The sequence below is a fragment of the Thermobia domestica genome, chromosome 17 (genome assembly GCF_964235325.1).
Source record: "Thermobia domestica chromosome 17, izTheDome1.hap1.1, whole genome shotgun sequence".
Classification (NCBI taxonomy): domain Eukaryota; kingdom Metazoa; phylum Arthropoda; class Insecta; order Zygentoma; family Lepismatidae; genus Thermobia; species Thermobia domestica.
Genome location: NC_137470.1, coordinates 152,214,237 through 152,239,655, shown reverse-complemented (window position 1 = coordinate 152,239,655; position 25,419 = coordinate 152,214,237). Strand labels below are relative to the sequence as shown.

General features: G+C 39.4%; 2 protein-coding genes across 6 annotated transcripts in view; both read right to left on the bottom strand.

Moving 5' to 3' along the window:
- Positions 1–15,246, bottom strand: part of LOC145674422 (uncharacterized) — a 77,772-nt gene extending 62,526 nt beyond the window's left edge. For all 3 annotated transcript variants that reach the window (XM_081744454.1, XM_081744456.1, XM_081744457.1), the window contains exons 1-3: positions 15,107–15,246; positions 11,720–11,860; positions 4,042–4,182 (exon numbers count right to left, since the gene is read on the bottom strand). In XM_081744454.1, the coding sequence (XP_081600580.1) occupies positions 4,042–4,182; positions 11,720–11,801 (223 nt within the window). In that variant the 5' untranslated portion in view covers positions 11,802–11,860; positions 15,107–15,246. The remainder of the gene's footprint in view (positions 1–4,041; positions 4,183–11,719; positions 11,861–15,106) is intronic.
- A 307-nt stretch (positions 15,247–15,553) lies between these two features.
- The window catches only part of LOC145674423 (uncharacterized), a 32,122-nt gene continuing 22,256 nt past the window's right edge, over positions 15,554–25,419 (bottom strand). For all 3 annotated transcript variants that reach the window (XM_081744459.1, XM_081744458.1, XM_081744460.1), the window contains exons 4-5: positions 19,716–19,847; positions 15,554–15,804 (exon numbers count right to left, since the gene is read on the bottom strand). In XM_081744459.1, the coding sequence (XP_081600585.1) occupies positions 15,554–15,804; positions 19,716–19,847 (383 nt within the window). The remainder of the gene's footprint in view (positions 15,805–19,715; positions 19,848–25,419) is intronic.

The following is a 25,419-nucleotide window of genomic DNA, read 5'->3' as shown; positions in this document are numbered from 1 at the left end:
TGTTGCTGACTGTACATGTACATGGATGTGTGGAATCTCCTTTAGCGCTTTTTTATTTTTTCTCTCTTTTACCCACACGATACAGCCAGAAAGAAACCTAGGAGACGTTTGTCCATGAATGTGTTAGTGATTTTCATTATTTTATAATACTGTTTTCGTATGAAATGTACACAATTTAAATCTAACGTTAATTTCAGTGACGTGCAGTCCACCCGCACAAACCCAGCAGCCAGCAGTACCTGGGCACTGCTTGATTAAAAGAAATTAAATATTGTGTTGAAAATATATATATTTCTTTTTATTTTTATGCTTGTAAAAATTACGATTATAAATACATGATTACACTTTTTGTTTATTTAATAATGAAAATATGAAATATTTCTAACCTGGTTTGTACCTTACGATTGGCTCGAATGTACATTTCTGTGCAGTAACAAGTCATAGCCACTGATGCAGCCATAGATTACTTACTAGAGACCATATAGGGGACCGTGGTGCTCAGTGGTAATGTTCACCTCTGGTCCATGGGGTCTTTGGTTCAATCCCAGCTCGCGCCAAGTGAGCTTTGTGGTGGACAAACCCCGTGTACGTGGGTTTTCTCGTGGTTGTTCCGTTTTCTCACGATATCTTCATTCCACCATTTCATTCATTTCTTATCATCACCGTCTCCTTTATCCTAGCCGGCAAAACCGTGGGACGAAAAACTTAAAATATTAAATTTCTTTTTCTCGGACACCATATGCACACACTGGTCGTTGCTATGACAACCTACTTCAACATAGCTTTTAACCAATGTGAGAAGCCTTGAGAGCGGAGCACGGGCAAGTCTGAAGCATCCTTTCTCCATGAAAACAAGTCTGTAACCAAGCATCCTGTTCAATGAATAGGCTAACACTGCTTTGTAGTGTGTGCTTTTCGCCGTACTCCCTCCCCCCCTCTCTCTCTCTTATATTGTGTTTGTGTGTTAGGTTAGGATTTAGATTTCTGGGCTTTCGGCATCTAAGGCCATTTAGCCCATCACGTATGAGGGATGAAGTCCCTCGGCGAGCACACTATCCGGGGAAAGGGAAGGAAGGAAGCGGCCTGGGACCTACAAGTTAGGTATCACCCCGGCATTTGCCTGGTGGGAATGAGGAAAACCCAGGAAAACCTCATTCAGAATGGCTGGCCTGAAAGAGGTTTTTACACTTTTTCGACTGACTGCTCCCACCGGGAATCGAACCCGGGACGTGCGGCTGTAGTATGATGATAGAGGGAGGCAAAGAATGAAAAAAAAGAAGAAGAAAAAAAAGAAAATCAAATGCCCAACATTTGAAAAACATGAAATCATCTTAAGAGACATATTTGATATATTTGTTAAAAACATATCAGCCGTAGATTAACACAATTACTTCAATAATATAAGCTTATGATTAACAATTGGCGTTGCTAATATACAAATGGTGATCAGAAAAATGGAAACACCTGTAGTTGGCAACACGTCAGATGTATGGGTTGGCAGTGGTGTCGTGGCGCCCACAGCGCCGGACCGCTGGTGGTGGTGTGTTAGGTCGGTCTCCATACTACGTCAGGCGCAGTGGAACAGCAGTGTCCAGTGGCTGCAGCAGACGGAGGTAGTGTAAAATGGGAGACCTCTCAGATTTTCAAAGAGGGCAAATTGTTGGTGCGCGGTAATGTGGAGTGGGTGTGACGGCAGTGGCTACTGTTTTATGTGTGTCGCGTGGGACAGTGTCGAAGGTGATGACGGCCTACACAACACACGGGTAAACCACATCGGGGAAGCGGAACAGTGGGCGGAAGAAAATCATGAGTGACAGGTCACGCCGGGTATTAAAGCGCATTGTCACGCAGAACCGTCGTGCCACTGCGGAGCAAGTGACAGAGGAACTCAATCAGCACCTCCCCCACCCTGTTTCGACAATCACAGTCCGCCGCGAATTACATGACATGAACTTACGGGGTCATGTTGCACGGGCCAAACCGCTCATCAGGGACCATAACGCTTTCGCACGCCGCAAATGGTGCCGCGACCATGCAACTTGGACCGTTGAGGACTGGAAACGTGTGATATGGTCGGATGAGTCATCCTTCACCCTATTCCCAACCACGGGCCGTGTTTATGTGTGGAGACCGCCCAAAGAAGCTTATGATCTGCAGTGTCTCCGCCCAACTGTGAAACATGGCGGCGGCTCGGTGATGCTGTGGGCCGCAATATCATGGTTTTCATTGGGTCCTGTGGTCACACTTAGCGGACGAATCACTGCCAACGATTATGTCACAATTTTAGGAGACCACTTGCATCCTATGGTCCGGATGTTGTTCCCGGACAATGACGCCATCTTCCAGGATGATAATGCACCCATTCACACAGCTGGCGTTGTTGCAGCGTGGTTTGAGGAACATCGGAATGAAGTTCAACACCTCCCCTGGCCCGCCCAACCCTAAGATCTTAACATAATTGAACATCTGTGGTCCGTATTGGAAACACGACTCCGGCGACGATTTCCACCTCCATCCTCTCTCACAGAACTGGATGATGCCCTGCACGAGGATTGGTGTAAAATTCCACTTGCTACCATTCACGACCTCTATGCCTCCGTCCCACGTCGCATCAAAGCTGTTCTGAAGGCGAAAGGTGGTTCGACACCATATTAATCTGGTAAGTTGCAATTTCGTTCAGGTGTTTCTATTTTTCTGATCACCATCTGTATACTGTACCTCAAGGATGCACTCTCAGTTGGGAGTTTATCCTTTCCCTTCATAAAAAATGAATAAAATAAAAAGCTTCCTAAATCGACATACATTTCTACACACATCAATAACATACAAAGCCAGAACAAAATACGTTAAAGATAATTAATTTTATTCATTGTTAACAAATATCCGATTTACTATCTTTGAAGATATATTTCAAATCAGTGTAGTCCTGCCATATTTAAATCATGGGTCTAAAAATGTTTAGAAAGTACATCGAGGGCTGAAACATAACTGACACTCTTCTATGTTATTGCTTGTTATAGCTAAACGGTTAGCGTTCTCGCATTTGGCGCAGGAGACAGGGTTCGAGTCCTGGTGGATGTCATGCGATTCGCATCCCACTATAAGCAGGGGATGTTAAAACAAAACAAACCAAAATATTCTACATTATTATTATTATTATTATTATTATTAGGGTGTACAAAAAACTAATTAAGCTGCTTTCTGTTTATATTCTAAGTAAGTGTTATCTAGACTTGACGCACTCTTTAAAAAAGAATGTTATTTGTATAGGGTACGCAGCTTCTATGAAAAAGTCACTGCTATAATGGAGAATGGAGAATAGAATTAATTAAATTTTGTTGGTATATGAACGTTTAATTTGGTGATTGATGCATTGTTTCTATCGAAAAGTATACAGGATACATGAAATATTATGTGTTGATTCCAAGAGTTAATCGGGGTAGCTGAGATGAACAGTGCCACTTCCGATCCCGTTTAAATCTAAATTCAGTCTCGCAACCTGGGGATGGGGAGGGGGAAATATATAAAAATTATCGAAAATGACCGATATCAGAGAGCACTTTTTCAGTGATAGTAAAAAGTGACTGACTAACGGAACATATTACTTTTTAAAAAAATTTGACCCACTGAAGCGGGTAATTGATGCTAGTGATACATCAAGAAGAATCAATTGAAATATTAGTATGAATGAAAGCATCTTTAGATTTGATGGGTGATGAAGATAAGTATGTATGACAAAAAATCACGGTAGCTTGATATGCGAGATACTGATATTTAAGGTGGAAATAAATAAGAATTGGAGAAGGAATCATCGTGAACCTTACTGAACTACGTTTCACAAATTGCTTGTAAGAGCCAATACTATAATATTAAGAGGGATAACAGGTAAAACAGTTTACAAGTCTCTGGCAACCCTTTTTCGAAACATGAAACTAAGAGAACTAGCGAAAGACAGAATTTTAATTGAGCTCTATCTATTATATAGGAATACATGAAACCTGCTTTAAATTATGCCATGCTGTGAAATAAATTTCTACTCACCAGGACTAATTGACAGACTCTGGAAATACTGGGCCACGTTAGTAGCATCAATGACCTCTTTCATCGGATTTATGGAAGTCATTTTCTCTTCAGGACAAGATTGTGGATAGTTTTCAGCCAACTCAGGGCTTGACACACGACCTGGAGAAGAAAAGTAATTAAAACATACGTATGATACATTCTTATCACAGACGCATGCAATATAATTTTTAAACAGGCGGGCCACAAGCACTACAAGTTTCAGGTGAAGTAATTGATGCTATCGTGACAATGATCAGAAATTAAGTCATATCGAGTTAATGAGTAAACTTCGTTCTTAGTTAAATGAAGAGTACTGAGAAGTGAGACGGTATGCGGTGGTATGCCATATCGCTTCTGGTTTTTCAGTGATCAATACATACCGTCACTGGAAAGTAGATGCTAAATACCTTTAATAAATCCATTTCTTTGCACAGTAATTGACGAACAGGTTTGCACGTAAAAAGATTTTATTTCTTATGTAGAAATGATTTGTAAGTTGACAACGCCGACTTTTTTTGTTATATTTTTTCTACTTTTTGTTTTTAAATGAAACGATATCTGTCAGTTTTATGTCCTGCGGTTATGCCGGCTAGGCTGAAGGAGACGGTGATTATGAGAAACGAATGAAATGGTAGAATGAAGAAAGTGGGAGGAAACGGAAGAACCCCGAGAAAACCCACACATACGGTGTTTGTCCACTACAAAGTCCACACGGCATGAGCTGGGATCGAACCAGGGGCCCCAAGCACCAGAGGTGAACGCTCTACCACTGATCCCCCCCCTTGTAACTACAGAGAAGCTCTCCAATGGTTTCCAGTCATTATATAAATAGAAATACAATCTTTTAGGCAACAAACCCTCACTGTATTTCAACATTTAGGTAGCCGGTATGTCGAGTCTAGGCTTGGTTCACCACTGTCACTGTTTGTTTCGGACATTGTTACTAGGTTAAAGCAAAGAAACACTAATTAATGTCACTACACTACTTTACGCAATGATCTTCACTTTCCACTTTAAACATAACCAACATGACCTTAAACAACAGCTCAGCTGTTAAACAAGCCGAAACAAACTGAGCACTAGCGCTGTGGCGAGTGCCGCCGATACTAGTACGGCTGAGAGTTGAAGAAGGGACATATTCCTGGAATGTGTTCCTTCTTCAACTCAATCGTATCTACATATTTTTGGCAAGCTCATTTGCAATAGTGAAATATGTTTCTTTTCTGCTCTATGGATGTAGATACGACAAAAAAAAAAAAAAAAAAAAAAAAAAAAAAAAAAAAAAAAAAAAAAAAAAGCTATCTCAGTTTAATTTGTGATATTTTTGGAATATGTACCTTTTTCAACTCACCCATTCAATTTAAATCACACATTATGTTCTATAGCTCAGTTTAATCAAGTTATAGTTAGTTAAAAACCTAGTGCGAGAAATTAACACACTCATCCTGACGTGCGCCACCGGTGGTACACGATCTTTATTCGTGGCTGTAAGTTGCCTTTGGGTTTTTAGTCACAAAAGTAGAACAGTGTTACGGACTTTCTATGTTATTGCACTGTGGTAAGTGTATATTTTGAAATGAAATGAAATCTTTGAGTTTTACGTTCCACAGTTATGCGTGTTAGGTTAAAGAAGACGGTGATGATGAAAAATGAATGAAATGGTGGAATGAAGAAAGTGAGAGGAAACGGGAGAACCCCGAGAAAACCCAAGAGCACGGTGTAAATGTATATTTTGAATACGCGGAAGGAAGAATGGCATGCGCCACCGGTGGCTCACGTCGGGATTTTCGAAAAGCATAGCTTCTTCATTACTGTCAGATGTCGGACTGAACGTGTTACATATTTTCTAATGAAAATAGTAAGTAAAAAAGAAAGAAAGTAAGTAACAAAGCAAGAAAGAAATAAAAGAAAGAAAAAAAGCAAGCAAGAAAGCATGAAAGCAAAAAAGAAAGAAGAAAGAAAGAAAGAAAGAAAGAAAGGAAAAAAAGAAGAGAGAGAAACCTAAATAGGTTGTTATCGATAGCCCAGACGTGACCAAACACGTTGCTACCAATCGTCATTCAAATCTTCTCTCAAGTTAGTTTGACAATTGGTAATGCATGTTATGTTACCATAGTATGAGAGATGATTGAGAGTAGCATATAAAGTGTCTGTGTTCTGTTGTAAAGATTAGTTTCATTTCACTTGTCTTCTCAAACCAACGACAGCAGTACACTAAGTGTAGTAAGTATAGTACTTTTTATTTCTCATGATTTCTTACTGAACCCTCCTGTTAACAACTTTCTTAGTAAATTGTTTAAGTCTTCAGTTTTCCCGTCGGTATTTTGTATGTCCTTCAAGTGTGTACAGTCAGCGACAAAAGTTCTTTCTGTTTGGTAAAATTTATTTTAGAAATAACGGTAGCATGGCTGGAACCGTACAGAAAATTACACTCTTTTTAGTTTACTGAAAACTGTACTCAAATTGTCTTTGTATTCTGAAGATCTTTACGGAACTGATTTCATCAAACGGAAAGAACTTTTGTGGCTGACTGTACATGGACATGGATATGTGGAATCTCCTTTAGCGCTTTTTATTTTTTCTCTCTTTTATCCACACGATACAGCAAGAAAGAAACCTAGGAGACGTTTGTCCATGAATGTGTTACTGATTTTCATTACTTTATAATACTGTTTTCGTATGAAATGTACATAATTTAAATCTAACGTTAATTTCAGTGACGTGCAGTCCACCCGCACAAACCCAGCAGCCAGCAGTACCTGGGCACTGCTTGATTAAAAGAAATTAAATACTGTGTTGAAAAAATATATATTTCTTTTTATTTTTATGCTTGTAAAAGTTACGATTATAAATACATGATTACACTTTTTGTTTATTTAATAATAAAAATATGAAATATTTCTAAACCTGGTTTGTACCTTACGATTGGCTCGAATGTACATTTCTGTGCAGTAACAAGTCATAGCCACTGATGCAGCCATAGATTACTTACTAGAGACCATATAGGGGACCGTGGTGCTCAGTGGTAATGTTCACCTCTGGTCCATGGGGTCTTTGGTTCAATTCCAGCTCGCGCCAAGTGAGCTTTGTGGTGGACAAACCCCGTGTACGTGGGTTTTCTCGTGGTTGTTCCGTTTTCTCACGATATCTTCATTCCACCATTTCATTCATTTCTTATCATCACCGTCTCCTTTATCCTAGAAGGCATAACCGTGGGACGAAAAACTTAAAATATTAAATTTCATTTTCTCGGACACCATATGCACACACTGGTCGTTGCTATGACAACCTACTTCAACATAGCTTTTAACCAATGTGAGAAGCCTTGAGAGCGGAGCACGGGCAAGTCTGAAGCATCCTTTCTCCATGAAGACAAGTCTGTAACCAAGCATTCTGTTGAATGAATAGGCTAACACTGCTTTGTAGTGTGTGCTTTTGGCCGTACTCCCTCCCTCTCTCTCTCTCTCTCTTATATTGTGTTTGTGTGTGTGTGGTTAGGATTTAGATTTCTGGGCTTTCGGCATCTAAGGCCATTTAGCCCGTCACGTATGAGGAACGACGTCACTCAGCGAGCACACTATCCGGGGAAAGGGAAAGAAGAAAGCGGCCTGGGACCTACAAGTTAGGTATCACCCCGGCATTTGCTTGGTGGGACTGAGGAAAACCCAGGAAAACCTCATTCAGGGTGGCTGGCCTGAAAGAGGTTTTTACAATTTTTCGACTGACTGCTCCCACCGGGAATCGAACTCGGGACGTGCGGCTGTAGTATGATGTAGTTAGAGGGAGGCAAAAAAAAATCAAATGCCCAACATTTGAAAAACATGAAATCATCTTAAGAGACATATTTGATATATTTGTTAAAAACATATCAGCCGTAGATTAACACAATTACTTCAATAATATAAGCTTATGATTAACAATTGGCGTTGCTAATATACAAATGATGATCAGAAAAATGGAAACACCTGTAGTTGGCAACACGTCAGATGTATGGGTTGGCAGTGGTGTCGTGGCGGCCACAGCGCCGGACCGCTGGTGGTGGTGTGTTAGGTCGGTCTCCATACTACGTCAGGCGCAGTGGAACAGCAGTGTCCAGTGGCTGCAGCAGACGGAGGTAGTGTAAAATGGGAGACCTCTCAGATTTTCAAAGAGGGCAAATTGTTGGTGCGCGGTTATGTGGAGTGGGGGTGACGGCAGTGGCTACTGTTTTATGTGTGTCGCGTGGGACAGTGTCGAAGGTGATGACGGCCTACACAACACACGGGAAAACCACATCGGGGAAGCGGAACAGTGGGCGGAAGAAAATAATGAGTGACAGGTCACGCCGGGTATTAAAGCGCATTGTCATGCAGAACCGTCGTGCCACTGCGGAGCAAGTAACGGGGGAACTCAATCAGCACCTCCCCCACTCTGTTTCGACAATCACAGTCCGCCGCGAATTACATGACATGAACTTACGGGGTCGTGTTGCACGGGCCAAATCGCTCATCAGGGACCATAACGCTTTCGCACGCCGCAAATGGTGCCGCGACCATGCAACTTGGACCGTTGAGGACTGGAAACGTGTGATATGGTCGGATGAGTCATCCTTCACCCTATTCCCAACCACGGGCCGTGTTTATGTGTGGAGAACGCCAAAAGAAGCTTATGATCTGCAGTGTCTCCGCCCAACTGTGAAACATGGCGGCGGCTCGGTGATGCTGTGGGCCGCAATATAATGGTTTTCACTGGGTCCTGTGGTCACACTTAGCGGACGAATCACTGCCAACGATTATGTCACAATTTTAGGAGACCACTTGCATCCTATGGTCCGGATGTTGTTCCCGGACAATGACGCCATCTTCCAGGATGATAATGCACCCATTCACACAGCTGGCGTTGTTGCAGCGTGGTTTGAGGAACATCGGGATGAAGTTCAACACCTCCCCTGGCCCGCCCAATCCCCAGATCTCAACATAATTGAACATCTGTGGTCCGTATTGGAAACACGACTACGGCGACGATTTCCACCTCCATCCTCTCTCACAGAACTGGCCGATGCCCTGCACGAGGATTGGTGTAAAATTCCACTTGCTACCATTTACGACCTCTATGCCTCCATCCCACGTCGCATCAAGGCTGTTCTGAAGGCGAAAGGTAGTTCGACACCATATTAATCTGGTAAGTTGCAATTTCGTTCAGGTGTTTCTATTTTTCTGATCACCATCTGTATACTGTACCTCAAGGATGCACTCTCAGTTGAGAGTTTATCCTTTCCCTTCATAAAAAATGAATAAAATAAAAAGCTTCCTAACTCGACATACATTTCTACACACATCAATACCTTACAAAGCCAGAACAAAATACGTTAAAGATAATTAATTTTATTCATTGTTAACAAATATCCGATTTACTATCTTTGAAGATATATTTCAAATCAGTGTAGTCCTGCCACATTTAAATCATGGTTCTAAAAATGTTTAGAAAGTACATCGAGGGCTGAAACATAACTGACACTCTTCTATGTTATTGCTTGTTATAGCTAAACGGTTAGCGTTCTCGCATTTGGCGCAGGAGACAGGGTTCGAGTCCGGGTGGATGTCATGCGAATCTCATCCCACTATAAGCAGGGGATGTTAAAACAAAACATACCAAAATCTTCTACATTATTATTATTATTATTATTATTATTATTATTATTATTATTATTATTATTATTATTAGGGTATACAAAAAACTAATCAAGCTGCTTTCTATTTATATTCTAGGTAAGTGTTATCTAGACTTGACGCACTCTTTAAAAAAGAATGTTATTTGTATAGGGTACGTAGCTTCTATGAAAAAGTCACTGCTGTAATAGAGAATGGAGAATAGAAGTCAGTAAAATTTGTTGGTATATAAACGTTTAATTTGGTGATTGATGCATTGTTTCTATCGAAAAGTATACAGGATACATGAAATATTATGTGTTGATTCCAAGAGTTAATGTAACAATTAATCGGGGCAGCTGAGATGAACAGTGCCACTTCCGATCCCGTTTAAATCTAAATTCAGTCTCGCAACCTGGGGTTGGGGAGGGGGAAATATATAAAAATTATCGAAAATGACCGATATCAGAGAGCACTTTTTCAGTGATAGTAAAAAGTGACTGAGTAACAGAACATATTACTACTTTTTTAAAAAAACTTGACCCACTGAAGCGAGTAATTGATGCTAGTGATCAGGGTTGGCAAAAACCATGGTTTTTATTGAAAAAACCAAAAAACCCTGCTTTTTTTTTGTTTAAACCAGGTTTTTTTTTGTTTACATTATTTTCTGCATGTATTTATATCACATATGGACAGAAATAACTTTGTTTCGCCTTGGTGTTGTTATACAACAACCGGGTTATGCTGGAAGGGGTGACATAAGATTAAAGTGGAATCCAAACCGCTTCTCGGCTTACATCCGAGAATCCGAGAGAAATTGGCCTCCATTTGAACTCGAAACCGGGACTAATTGGCCACAAATGCGATACCCAACTCACTCACGAAGAACTCCTGATAAAATTATGTTGTACTGATCTTTACATACTTGTTCATATAATTGTCAAGAGTCATTTCAGAAGGACAGAAAGATAAACAGTTGCACAAGTGAAACCATTATACAGAATTACATATGGACAATTTCAAAATACTGCAGAGTACAGAAGAACTAATTTAGTCCAAGTTAGTTCACTACGACTTTTATTATTCCAAGTTAAAGAAATACAACGACTTAATTTGCATATCAGTAAGAAAAGATACTTCTGATTTCAATAAATGCCTCTCGTGGGGTTTGTATGACCCCTCCCCCAAAAATATAAGAACGACATTTCGATGTACTTTATCAATAGTTAACATCATTACAACGAAACAATATTTAGAATTTCTCTGATTACAAATGCATAACAAAAATAACAAACTGTAAAAAAATCACAGAAGAAACATTCATAAACTTATATATATATATATATATATATATATATATATATATATATATATATATATATATATATATATATATATATATATATAAGTTGCTCTTGTGGTATAATCTCTTTGAGTAATGAATGGGGAATTTAGGCCTGAATATAATACGAATAATATACGGGAGTGAAACGTGATAACGCACAAATGTGTGTTCATCAAGACTTTACGAACACTTACACTTTTACGAACATTTTTCGTCTTTTGGTTTAAACCAGGTGTTTTTTTTTTTTTAAAAAAAAAAAAAGCAGCTGGTTTAAACCAGCCAACCCTGCTAGTGATACATCAAGAAGAATCAATTGAAATATTAGTAAGAATGAAAGCATCTTTAGATTTGATGGGTGATCAAAATAAGTATGTATGACCCAAAAAACACGGTAGCTTGATATGCGAGATACTGATATTTAAGGTGGAAATAAATAAGAATTGGAGAAGGAATCATTGTGAACCTTACTGAATTACGTTTCAGAAATTGCTTGTAAGAGCCAATACTATAATATTAAGAGGGATAACAGGTAAATCAGTTTACAAGTCTCTGGCAACCCTGTTTCGAAACATGAAACTAAGAGAACTAGCGAAAGACAGAATTTTAATTGAGCTCTATCTATTATATAGGAATACATGAAACCTGCTTTAAATTATGCCATGCTGTGAAATAAATTTCTACTCACCAGGACTAATTGACAGACTCTGGAAATACTGGGCCACGTTAGTAGCATCAATGACCTCTTTCATCGGATTTATGGAAGTCATTTTCTCTTCAGGACGAGATTGTGGATAGTTTTCAGCCAACTCAGGGCTTGACACAGGACCTGGAGAAGAAAAGTAATTAAAACATACGTATGATACATTCTTATCACAGACGCATGTAATATAATTCTTAAACAGGCGGGCCACAAGCACTACAAGTTTCAGGTGAAGTAATTGATGCTATCGTGACAATGATCAGAAATTAAGTCATACCGAGTTAATGAGTAAACTTCGTTCTTAGTTAAATGAAGAGTACTGACAAGTGGTCGAAGTGAGACGGTATGCGGTGGTATGCCATACCGTCACTGGAGTAGATGCTAAATACCTTTAATAAATCCATTTCTTTGCACAGTAATTGACGAACAGGTTTGCACGTAAAAGATTTTATTTCTTATGTAGAAATGATTTCTAAGTTGACATCGCCGACTTTTTTGTTATATTTTTCCTACTTTTTGTTTTTAAATGAAACGATATCTGTCAGTTTTATGTCCCGCGATTATGCCGGCTAGGCTGAAGGAGACGGTGATGATGAGAAACGAATGAAATGGTAGAATGAAGAAAGTGGGAAGAAACGGAAGGACCCCGAGAAAACCCACGTATACGGTGTTTGTCCACCACAAAGTTCACGTGACACGAGCTGGGATCGAATCACGCACTCCATGCACCAGGTGAACGCTCTACCACTGAGCCACCATGGCCCTTTTTGTTTTTGTTTTTAAAATTAGGTGTCTTCAAAGAAGTTAATTTAGTTTATATTTTGATGTACCATATTAAATTGTTTCTTATGTATATGTGCATTCTTGCCGTAATGCATATAAACGTCGTGTTTTGATCATGGACGAATTTAAGGATGTCTGCTTTCCCACAGAAAATTGTTAATATAAAAAACTCGTTTTTTGAATATTTTCGTGTATAATTCTCTATAATACAACATAACGGGATATATTTTTTTAAATTCTTTTTTCAGAGAGTTGTTGGCAGGGGATCAAAGTCTCTCCATGTCCTCCCTGTAACTACAGAAAAATGAAATCTTTAAGTTTTACGTCCCACGATTATGCCGGTTAGGCTAAAGGAGACGGTGATGATGAGAGATGAGTGAAATAGTGGAATGAAGAAAGTGGGAGGAAACAGAAGAACACCGCGAAAACCCACGAACACGATGTTTGTCCACCACAAAGTTCACACGGCGCGAGCTGGGATCGAACCAGGGACCTCAAGCATCGGAGGTGAACGCTCTACCTCTGAGCCCCCCCCCCCCGTAACTACAGAGAAGCTCTCCAATGGTTTCCAGTCATTATATAAATAGAAATGCAATCTTTTAGGCAACAAACCCTCACTGTATTTCAACATTTAGGTAGCCGGTATGTCGAGTCAAAAATCGTAATAAAACATACCGCCTCTGCTTTTTTCCACTTCGAACACTGGTACTGAGTACTACGTTTTACTATACAATTACTCGACTCTGTAATCTTAGTCAAGAAATACTTTACTTGCTTATGTAGAGCTAGTTACGTTGTGAATTAACCTATGAATGCTATTTAGTGTTACTAAATCTTATTATAGCATCAATTTATCGAAGTCAACTGGAGTCTTTCAGAATAAAGACACTAAATAATATTCGTATTGTTCATAAAAAGGCTATGATGTTCTGCAATGACTACAACATTGACTTCTCAATGATTTCTACAATTGAAACAACAGTTACTATATTTAAGTCCCGTAATATCAATCATATAATTAGATCGACATGAACTACATCATATCATACAAGAAAAAACAACTGAAAACGTAATTATAAAATATACTTTTAGATAACTCAAAATATGATATAATGCCTAAAGCAGTGATCGCCAAACCGTCGATCGCGAGCTACTAGTAGCTCGAGGGGACATTTTCGGTACATCGTGTTAACGCTCCGGTTGGTTAACCTTGATTCCTCCACTGAGCTTACTTTATTAATGTAAGATTTTTTAAAAGAAGTTCGTAGTTTTTTGGCTGGTAGCTAATAGTAGGACTTAGAAACGGTGCGGTAGCTCAGAAGCTTCGTAAGTTTGGCGACCACTGGCCAAAAAGTGCCACTTCACACTTGCCAGGTAATATGAGACATCTAGTATTAGTAATACAGAGGAAAAGTTTGATCAGTGTTATAAAAAGCTGCAACTTTGATAACTCTTTCCCCGTAACAGACATAACAAGTTAAGAGAAAGAAAGAGTGGATTACACAAGATATAAAATGCTACAATTAAAAGACAGTTAATGAAAGAAATACAAACGAAGTTTACAGAATGTTTAGTTATAATAATAATAATAATAATAATAATAATAATAATAATAATAATAATAATAATAATACAATATACAGGGCGTTTCAAAAAAAAGAATGACTTGATTTTAGAAATCTACATGTATTTATAAAAGCATACTCCAAAAATGGGATAAATTGCAAAATACTCACAAAATCTTTAAGTTTTAGCTATGCTATTACAAATTGCTCTATGTGCCCATCAGCAGCAGCACGAACAACTCTAGACGATAGCTAAACTCCATCATTTCATCAGAGGTACGAGGCCGACTTGGACCCTTACCTTTGCACGAGCATCATGTCTTTTAAAATTGGCGAAACCAACGGCGAATGTTTTGCGATGCAGGCGGATCAATGCCAAAACGCCGAGGAAAAACACACTGGACCGAAATCACTGACTCAGTCTCTGCAAACTGCAGCACACAAAACGCCTTCTGTTGAGCAGACGCCATCTTACTTCTGACTGACTGCAAACTCAGAAGACGCATTGACTGACATCTAACGGCGATTTTCTGAAACTCTAGGCCACACCCATTCAAACAACACTTACTGTATTTCCTTGCCGGCACATCTCATGTTCAGTAATTATTACCATCCCAAATCAGGTCATTCTTTGTGAAACACGATATATATACATTGAAGGGTCGAAAATAAAAAAAAAAAAGTGCTCTATGGGAAGGAGTAATACAAGAGTTAAATCTAAAACTAACATGTAAACGATCTTCTTGTCAATGACATTGTAAATCGCAAACACTTTAATAAGTATTACACAAATGATGTTGATATTCAAATGAGGCGAAACATTCATCCTGAAGAGTAACTTAAGATACCAGAATCGAGAGTTTCTCGAATTACGAATACCACCTCCACAAGAACTTGCGAAGACCAACTATTTAAAGAGAGGATTTTTTTTTAATTAATTAATTGGAAGTGTGAGGTGGTGTGAATAGAAAATACACCCCAAGTGCGTCATTTCTAAAGATAAAAAACATGCATACTACAATACCTGGTTAATCAGAATAGTTGCTGTCTCGAAGCAAACACTTTTGTTCAGCCAACGATTGGATTATGTGGCGACAGAAGTCTGAAGTCTGCGAATCAAAGAACTCCTCAGTATATTTGACCTCCCGATCATCAGGGAAAGTCTTTCCTCCCAAGAAGTACTCACTAAAGATGCCGCAAGAGATGGTAGTGATGGAAGAAATATCGGGGAAATAGGGTGGATGAGGAAAGTTTTCATAGAAGAAATATCGGGGAAATACGATGGATGAGGAAAGGTTTTATGCACTTGAGGAGAGAGATCGGGGAAATACGATGGACGAGGAAAGGTTTTACAGGAGAGAGATCGGGCGAAATACGATGGACGAGGAAAGGTTTTACAGGAGAGAGATCGGGGGAAATACAGTGGATGAGAAACGTTCTATAGGAGAAATACGATGAATGAGGAAAGGTTTTATAGGAGAGATATCGGGGAAATACGGTGGATGAGGAAGGATTTTATAGGAGAGATATCGGGGAAATACGGTGGATGAGGAAGGATTTTATACTCCAACTCACGGAGCGACTGTAGCGTTCTTCGGGCGACATTTGTGAGTGTATAATCGTGTAGTATGAAGGCACTATGTCTGTTGAACATTTCTGCATGCGGACTAAGTTGCGGTGCATTCCATGGAGTCCAACACTGTAGTGATAGTTTCGCCTCGCCTGAAAAAGATATGATGCATAGACTTCACCATAGACTACCATACTAGTAACACCATTTTCTGTATGAGTTTTAAAATAAAAAAGTCTGTATTTTGATTAAGATGCAACCACGGTGTCGTAGCAGATCTATTTTTCATCTGAAGTAACAATCCGATTCAGGAAACTTTCCTGGTGATTTCTTACACTCAGAGAGCTGTACACCTCCAGGCAGCGATTCTTATTGGCCGGTGTTAAATCATGTGACATACACGAGTTAATACATCCTAATACATACTGAGTGTCTCAAAAGTCCGCTGACATACGATAACTTTTTGTTATTATCAGAGTTACAACAAAATGTACGAGGGGAAACCATCTCCAAATGTAATGTTTTCAATCTAAAGTGAAGGATTTTTTAAATCGAACGAGCCTTTTCGGCTGTACACTCTTTATATGCCCAATGTTAAATGAAAATGCAACGTTGCCATTTCCCTGGACCCACAATATAAGTGATGAAGTTACGGTTTGAAATGGGGGATGGCCTTCGACATGTCAGCGTAAAAGACAGTAACTTCATTCACTTATGTTGTGGGTCCAGGTAAATGGCAACGTTGCTTTTAACATTGGGCGCATTTCACTTTAGATTGAAAACATCATATTTAGAGATAGTTTTCCCTCTTACATTTTGTTGTAACTCTAATAATAACAGAGTTACCCTATGTCAGGGTACTTTTGAGATACCTTGTATATATCGACATGAAGTCGCTTTCCTCAAAATACGAAAAGAAAAGAAATAAGCGAGTAATCATTTTTTTTTTTAATGGCAATACTGTCTTAATGTGACTGCTAACCATCTTTGAGTAAGTGTTTTGCTGTTTTTAAGAGTTATTTTCTGAGTGAAGTTATACCGTGTAGCAAAGGTGATGAAATGATTCACAAATTAACAAACGAACAATGTTTTCGTATTACAAGCTTGGTGGAAACAGAACGAAAACAGAAATGTGGTGGCAGCAGACAGACTTCAAGAGAATATTTCCAGGTGTGGAACCACCACCACGTTAAGCCATGAGAAACCTCAACCAACAATTAGAGGTTACAGGTTCTGTGTATGATATGAAGGAAACACTGAAGTGTGTGAAATGAAGGATACACTGAACCTGTTGCTCAGAGCTGTGTATCTAGCCTGAAGAAGTCTGCCAAAAGGCGAGCAGGTGACCTGAGATGACACGTACCTCTTTAAGGAACATATTAAAGTATCTGAAGATGAAACTTTACCGGCCAAAGCTTCTGCACACGTTGCACGAATGTGGTCCGGACGGGCGCGTTGAGTTGTGAGTGGTTTCTCATTCAAAACGAAGCTGACAGAGATTTCTAGAAACGAATTTTGTGAGTAAATCAGGCCTCATTCAAGACGAAAGGTCCAGTAAACAGACACAATTCAGTTTATTGCAGTGATACCAAACCATACGAAACAGTGACAGAAGAGTTAAACATCACATCACCGTTTGTAGTAGTATTTGGAGTAGTTGTGTCAAAGGACCATTCTTTTCTGAAGGAACTGTTACCGGTGACATACTTTCAGATATCGGAGGAAGCTGTGATTCCAGAACTTGAAATTAACCCTCGTTACGAAAACATTCAGTTCACGTGGCAACACGATGGCGCAACACCTCGTTTTGGTAGTGTTGTGAGGGATTTTTCTTGGATTAACATTTCGATGAATTGATTCGTCGTCGTCGTACAAGAGATTGACCACCCCATTCATGTAACCTCATATTATGCGACTTCTTCGTGTGGTGTATTTTCAAAGATGCGGTGCTTTTCGGCCAATCGCAGGATTTGGATTATTTACAGCCAACCAAACATTCATTCAAAAAATTGATTGCCAACTGCAAAAAATTGATTGCCATGGTATTTGGAAATCAGTGTTGAAGAGGTGTACCTGGGAGACAGTTTGAACAGTACTTGTAAGTACAATAAAGATTGTCAAGTCACCTAGCTTCTTTTTATTTTATTTTTTCACGTATTACGGAAAGTGACTTTGTGTCTAACCTGTATACATACAGGCTGTAACGGAAGTCTCTTGCCATGGGCTAACTTTGTTATGAGTGTAGAAACGAAAATATGTTAAGAGAGTAAAGTTGCTGGAAATAAGTTTTCAATCTAAATTGTTGGTATTTTTCACATCAGACCAGCAGTTTTAGCTCGACACTGGTAGTCGCCCCAATAGTAATTGAAAACAACGTTGTCAGCCAAGGTGTTAACACAATAATTGAACGGAAAGCAAGCAAAAATTATGCCACAGAGAAAAAACAAGAATACTAAAATCTCGGTTGCAATCTTTAGTATCGTGCAGTACTGGGATGGGAGGGTAGAGGGAATGAAATTTTTAACAAGTTGAAAATTGGTTCTGAAAAAAGTATCCATTATGTCCTGAAAAACAATGCAGCTATTGCTACGTATTACTGCAATTATTAATTCATCTTGCCACGTACTACCACTAATAGTAATACTTCAATTCAGTGTGTTTTTTTTTTTTTTTTTTTTTTTAACATATAGTTTAGGAGTAACTTTACCGCACATTTAATCTAACTTAACCTTTACGTTTGTAAACAATACAGGGTGGCCCAAAAGTAGGTATAGAATCCTATACTAATCGGCTTATGGCATTTTATATCATTTACTTATTGTTACTCATACAAGCATTGCCTTAGTTTCTTTATTATTTGTTTTAATTTCTTTTCACTTATATCTTAAGCTCGGAAGAGACCTAAGCAAAGACACTAATTATCTTAACAAACTAAAATGTCATACTGATTAATGCAGAGCTGTATACCTACTTTTGGGCCACCCAGTATACAAGGCTGCATAACTAATTACAAAATGGTTACTATGATTACATAAAAAATACAGAGGAATTCACAAGTGCTCCTGTGCATTATGTGATCTGTGTTTAGCATCTAAAACTGCAAACTCCACATCCGAGGTATATGGAGTGAATCTGTTCCAAAGTTTAAGGGTACGCGTACTCCCCAACAAAAAAGCTTTAAATAATACTAACATCAGAAGTCTCGTACCCTAACCATGCCGTACTTTAACCGCGACTGAAAAAAATGCTTCCGTTTTCAATCTCCTTGCGGCGAGCGGGAAAGAATGAAATAGGATTGCGCCTTTTAGTTGTATGCTAATTACGCGAACGCTACATACGATGAAAAGGGAGGGATTTGTTCTGCTTCTCGAGGGAAGACGATTTAACCAACTGTTTCAAGGATAACTCTGCACTAGATTTTCGGAGCATTATGTTTGTTTTATGATGCTCATTTACAAGTTTATCATCAAGAAAAAAATTAAATACATTCATCATTAATATTACAATTTCGGAATTTAGTAACGCATGATCCATATTTGCAAAACAACTTCTTGTGTATTTTGCAAGCATTTAGGGATTTTATAACGAATTTAATTCGATTTATCTCTGAAATGGTTCAGTGAGAGTACGCATGCGAAGTTATAGACAAGTGTTATGCATGTAATTCAAAAACGTAATTATGATATACTAATAGGTAGAGAATGGCAGAATGTAGAAAAAGAAAATTTCAAATTTATAAAAATGGATGGTTTCCCTCTATAGATGAATAAAACTTACATTTTCTGTTCCAAACAATGCGTCTCCTAGGTAAAGAAAGCACGGCTGATATACGAAGAGCAGTCAAAGAGTTCCCGGAATTTCGTAACTATTTATTACAACAATATTCACTTAATCGCCTTCAAAATGGGCTCCCACTTGTTCCACCGCTTTTGAAACTCGTCAAGGTAAATATATTACAAATACACGGGACGACGGTAAAAAAATAAATTAGTGGCCAGGGAATTTCTAGTTCGATCACACTGCTTTAAATATTTGTTATAGTGTGAAATTAATTTCTACTAACCTGAATCTGTACTAGCACCGGCCACGCTTCTGATGCCATCATCTAGTTTACTGGCAGTCTGCGAGATATCTTCAGCTGGTGGTGGTTCATGAACGTTTTTCGGCTTAGGAGCTGGGATTCCCCATGCTGATGCTGAAAAAGTAAATAAAATGTTATTATACAGGGTTATTGAAAAAGAAAGAACAGATTTCAAACATTTATTTCTTTCAAACTACAAAAGATAGAGACATGATTCGAACGTTAATTGATTAAGAAATGTTTACAATTTAAACCGCCCGGATAGAAGTTCCAATCACGGCCGCATTGGCGCTGTTGTTTGTTGTTATTTGTCTGTAGTGAAATGGTGGCGTCACCACAGGAGAAGTCTTTTTGTGTGCTACAATTGACAAAACTTGAGTCCATTGTTGTAGTTCAGCGAGTATTTCGCCGTCAATTTAATAAACAACCGCCGCATCATAAGCAAATTTACGAGTGGCATCGAAAATTCGTAGAAGATGGTTGCATCTGCAAAGGGAAAAGCACGGGACGTCCACGCACATCGAACGAGAATGTCGAGCGTATTCGTACACTTTAGGAAAGGAGCCCAAAGAGATCTACATCACGAGCAAGCAAAGAACTTAACATTCCTCAACCAACGGTATGGCGAGTTCTAAAATATCGTCTGCACATGAAGCCATACAAACTGCAGTTATTGCAAGCATTGCATCCTGACGACCACAACAAAAGGTACGAATTTTGTATTAGTACCGTTTTGACATTTGTCGTGTAACACACGGTGCTCATATTGAATGCACACCATAATTACTAACAATCAATTGTAAACTTTTCTTAATCAAGTAACGTTCGAATCATGTTTCTATCTTTTGTAGTTTGGAAGAAATAAATGTTTGAAATCTGTTCTTTCTTTTTGAATAACCCTGCATATCTTACCACAGACATACGACGTGAGATCGAAACTTTTGTTGGCAAAAGTACATTTATTGATTTGGAAATCGAAAACACTAATCTCCTTGGTAATGCACACACTTCTTCCAGGACTCCCACCATAGTTGGAAACTCTTCCGGAACGCAGTTTTTGGAATGATGAGCAACCGTGCTGTCGAACTCCGCGTGATATCTTTTCTTGACTCAAATCGGGTCCGTTTTAGTGACATTTTCAACTTGGGAAATAACCTAAAATCACACGGAGCCTGATGATGCACAGGAATGCTGTGTTTGACGATGAAAGCCTAAATCCAATTTTGCGGAAAGCCTAAATCCTCATGCCCAAACTCTCGTTCAACATAGAATGTGCCGATCCGATGGAATGGTTTTCGCTTGGGTATCGCCAAGCTTTTGGTAAAATTTGATGCAATATCGCTGCTCAAGTGGTTTTGTAATTTTACAAAAAAAAAAAAAAAAAAAAAAAAAAAAAAAAAAAAAAAAAAAAAAAAAAAAACTGAAATCTGAGAACCGCTCACTAAACGTCTTCACTTGTTGGACGACTGAAAGCAACTGACGCTTTCTGCGGGCAGGAAAAAATTCACGGACTGCGCATGTGTGTCCCCTCTACATCTACACTGAAGGAAGTCTCCCGTGCTTCATTTGTTTACGCGCCAGCGACTGACGCTTTCTGCGGGCAGGAAAAAATTCACGACTGCGCATGCGTGTCCCCTCTACATCTACACTGAAGGAAGTCTCCCGTGCTTCATTTGTTTACGCGCCAGCGACTGACGCTTTCTGCGGGCAGGAAAAAATTCACGACTGCGCATGCGTGTCCCCTCTACATCTACACTGAAGGAAGTCTCCCGTGTTTCATTTGTTAACGCGCCAGCGACTGACGCTTTCTGCGGGCAGGAAAAAATTCACGACTGCGCATGCGTGTCCCCTCTACATCTACACTGAAGGAAGTCTCCCGTGTTTCATTTGTTAACGCGCCAGCGACTGACGCTTTCTGCGGGCAGGAAAAAATTCACGACTGCGCATGCGTGTCCCCTCTACATCTACACTGAAGGAAGTCTCCCGTGTTTCATTTGTTAACGCGCCAGCGACTGACGCTTTCTGCGGGCAGGAAAAAATTCACGACTGCGCATGCGTGTCCCCTCTACATCTACACTGAAGGAAGTCTCCCGTGTTTCATTTGTTAACGCGCCAGCGACTGACGCTTTCTGCGGGCAGGAAAAAATTCACGACTGCGCATGCGTGTCCCCTCTACATCTACACTGAAGGAAGTCTCCCGTGCTTCATTTGTTTACGCGCCAGCGACTGACGCTTTCTGCGGGCAGGAAAAAATTCACGACTGCGCATGCGTGTCCCCTCTACATCTACACTGAAGGAAGTCTCCCGTGTTTCATTTGTTAACGCGCCAGCGACTGACGCTTTCTGCGGGCAGGAAAAAATTCACGACTGCGCATGCGTGTCCCCTCTACATCTACACTGAAGGAAGTCTCCCGTGTTTCATTTGTTAACGCGCCAGCGACTGACGCTTTCTGCGGGCAGGAAAAAATTCACGACTGCGCATGCGTGTCCCCTCTACATCTACACTGAAGGAAGTCTCCCGTGTTTCATTTGTTAACGCGCCAGCGACTGACGCTTTCTGCGGGCAGGAAAAAATTCACGACTGCGCATGCGTGTCCCCTCTACATCTACACTGAAGGAAGTCTCCCGTGTTTCATTTGTTAACGCGCCAGCGACTGACGCTTTCTGCGGGCAGGAAAAAATTCACGACTGCACATGCGTGTCCCCTCTACATCTACACTGAAGGAAGTCTCCCGTGTTTCATTAGTTAACGCGCCAGCGACTGACGCTTCCTGCGGGCAGGAAAAAATTCACGACTGCGCATGCGTGTCCCCTCTACATCTACACTGAAGAAAGCCTCCCGCGTTTCGTTGGTTTACCCCAAAAAAAAAGTTCAATACTTTTTGAACACACCTCCTACATTCTATAATGTTATTAGCGTTTAACGGGAAAAATATGCCCAAAAATAAGACATATACCAATTGACAGAGATTATTAGGCTGAACAACATGATAAGTGGGAGCTTAAAGGATTGTGCGCACTTCTCGAGATAATGGATGAAAATGATGATGTACAAGAGCCATGCCACTTACTGCGATGAAACTGGCACTGAAATACACGGTGTTTCAAAACAATACCGAGTACGTTTGAGAGATGATTCCTGACAATAACATAACACAAAAAGTATAGATGCAGCTGGGTGCACAAATGCTTTCTTTCGAAGTTATAGACTGATGAAAACATGCAAAAAATAAATAAATAAATAAAGGTTCATAGCTCTAAAAGTAGGGAACCTACCTAGTCAAGACTTCACTTAGGAATTAGTATGTGCCCTATCCAAATATCTATGCTTCAGAATCCTAAGGTACTTCCGAACCATTTTTATGGAGATATTTGGTGAGTACCTTAGGATACTCAAATATGTATTTGTGGACAGCGCACATGTTAGTTCCTAAATGAAGTCTTGACCCGACTTCAGTAGGTCCCATACTTTCAGAGCTATGGAGGTTTAAAGTTCATTTCTTCATGTTTTCGGCAGAATATAAATCCGAAAGGAAGCATTTGTGCACCCAGGTTGATATATACTTTTTGTCTTATCTTATTGTCAGGAATCACCTCCCAAACGTTGTCGGTGTTGTTTTGAAACACCCTATATATCCTAATTAAGCTCTTTATTATGACATTAATAAGATACATACTATGCTTACTGAGATATAGCCTGAAAGTGTAATTAATTCTCAAATTTTAATGTCTGTTTACCTTAAATACTGTCGAAAGGTAAGATATGCATCACTCAATAGATAATATGAAGCCAAATTAAATAACACGTTCGTGGGTAAAATTCTCATGAGCAATTCTTGAGGATGAAACAAAAACGAACTTTTGTGGCGCTAAAAAAATGTTTAATACCAATAATAATGGACCTATTTTATTTTGCTGGAAGAAATTGTTATTTATGTACTGTACAGTCAGCGAGAAAATTTATTTCCGTTTGGTAAAATTTATTTTCGGAATAACTGTGGTATGACTGGAACGTACAGAAAGTTACATTCTTTTTAATTTACTGAAAACTGTACTCAAATTATTCTTCCATTCTGAAATTATTTACGAAACTAATTTCATCAAACGGAAAGAACTTTTGTCGCTGACTGTACATGTAGCAAATTAGAATGCCAACTAACAGATTGTATCTAATGTTGTTGTTTGTCTTGAGCAGTCCCGGATTTAATTCCCGGCGGGGACACACGATCGAAAAGGTGTAACAGCTTTTTCAAGCTAGCTATCCTGAATGTTTTTCCTGGGTTTTCCTCATTCACGCCAGGCAAATGCCGGGATGGTACTTAACATACTAAATAGTGCCACGCTGCTTCCTTCCTTCCTCTCCAATTCCCCGGGAATGTTTTCATCGAAGAATGCCATCCCTCATATGTGTGATGGGCTAACATGGCCATAAATGCCGAAAGCCCAGAAATGTACTTCCTAATCCTCTTGTCTTTTTCCCTAACGCTGACATGCATACACCTTTATATATACTGCTTGTAATATAAATCTTCAACTATTTATTTACATGTATATTCTCATACAGTACCTCTCTAAAGTAAGCCAATACAAATTAGCCAAACATGGAGGAACTGCAGAACGTACAGTGAAATAAAATTAACGAAATTTTTATTACTTGCATCTTGAATTAATTCCAATCTGCAGATCAAAACAGTTATTTGTAAACAGTTTTAAGAAGATTTTTCCAACGATTAGTGGAATTTCTATCAGATAAAGGTTACATTCATCACGCCTGTTGTTTTGTATGGTTCCGAAACATGGTCGCTTACTCTGAGGGAAGAACGTAGACAAAGCACTTGAGGACAAGATCCTGAGACGAATATCCGGACCCAAGAGGAACGCGAATGGGGAATGACGGGAACTTGATAACGAGGAACTGCATAGTTTATACCGTTTACCAAACATTGTTAGGGTCATTAAGTCTAGGAGACTCAGGTGAGTAGGCCATGTAGCCAGAATGGAAGAAAATAGAAACGCTTTCAGAGTTTTAACTGGAAATTCAATCGGAAAACGACCATTAAGAAGACCTAGAAGCAGATGGGAGGACAATATTAAGATGGATCTCACAGAAATTGGAATACAAAGTAGAAACTGGATTCAGTTGGCCAAAGACAGAAGTCAACGGTGAGCTTTTGTGAACGCAGCATTGAACCACTGGGTTCCACAGAATTAGATTAATTAGAATTAGAATGATTGCACTGTTGATACTCTAATCACTTTTTAATATATTGCCGTCCACCTCCTCTAGTAATTTCCATCTTGTTGTTAACATATAATGCCAATGTTGCTGTTGATACCCCATGAATCTTCGCCGGCTAATTCCATAATAATGCAACGCCATCGATTCCCGAGTGCCGAACCCACTCGGTAAATGAAAACACACTTGAGAAGTCACTGTTAACACTGCCATTTCACGTGAAAAAAACTCGATATCAACTTTTGGATGAAGATGCTGATTCTCTAGCGGCGAGAGCGAATTTAAGCGAAGTTTGTATGACGTCATCACATCGGTGGGTGCATTGCAGTCCGAACACGTATAATTTTAATGTTCGTGAATTATTTCTGATTACTTGACAAACTATTTTCGGCAGTCTCGATTTTTCAAATTTTATCCATTAGGCACACACTATGCGGCGCTTCATCGAAT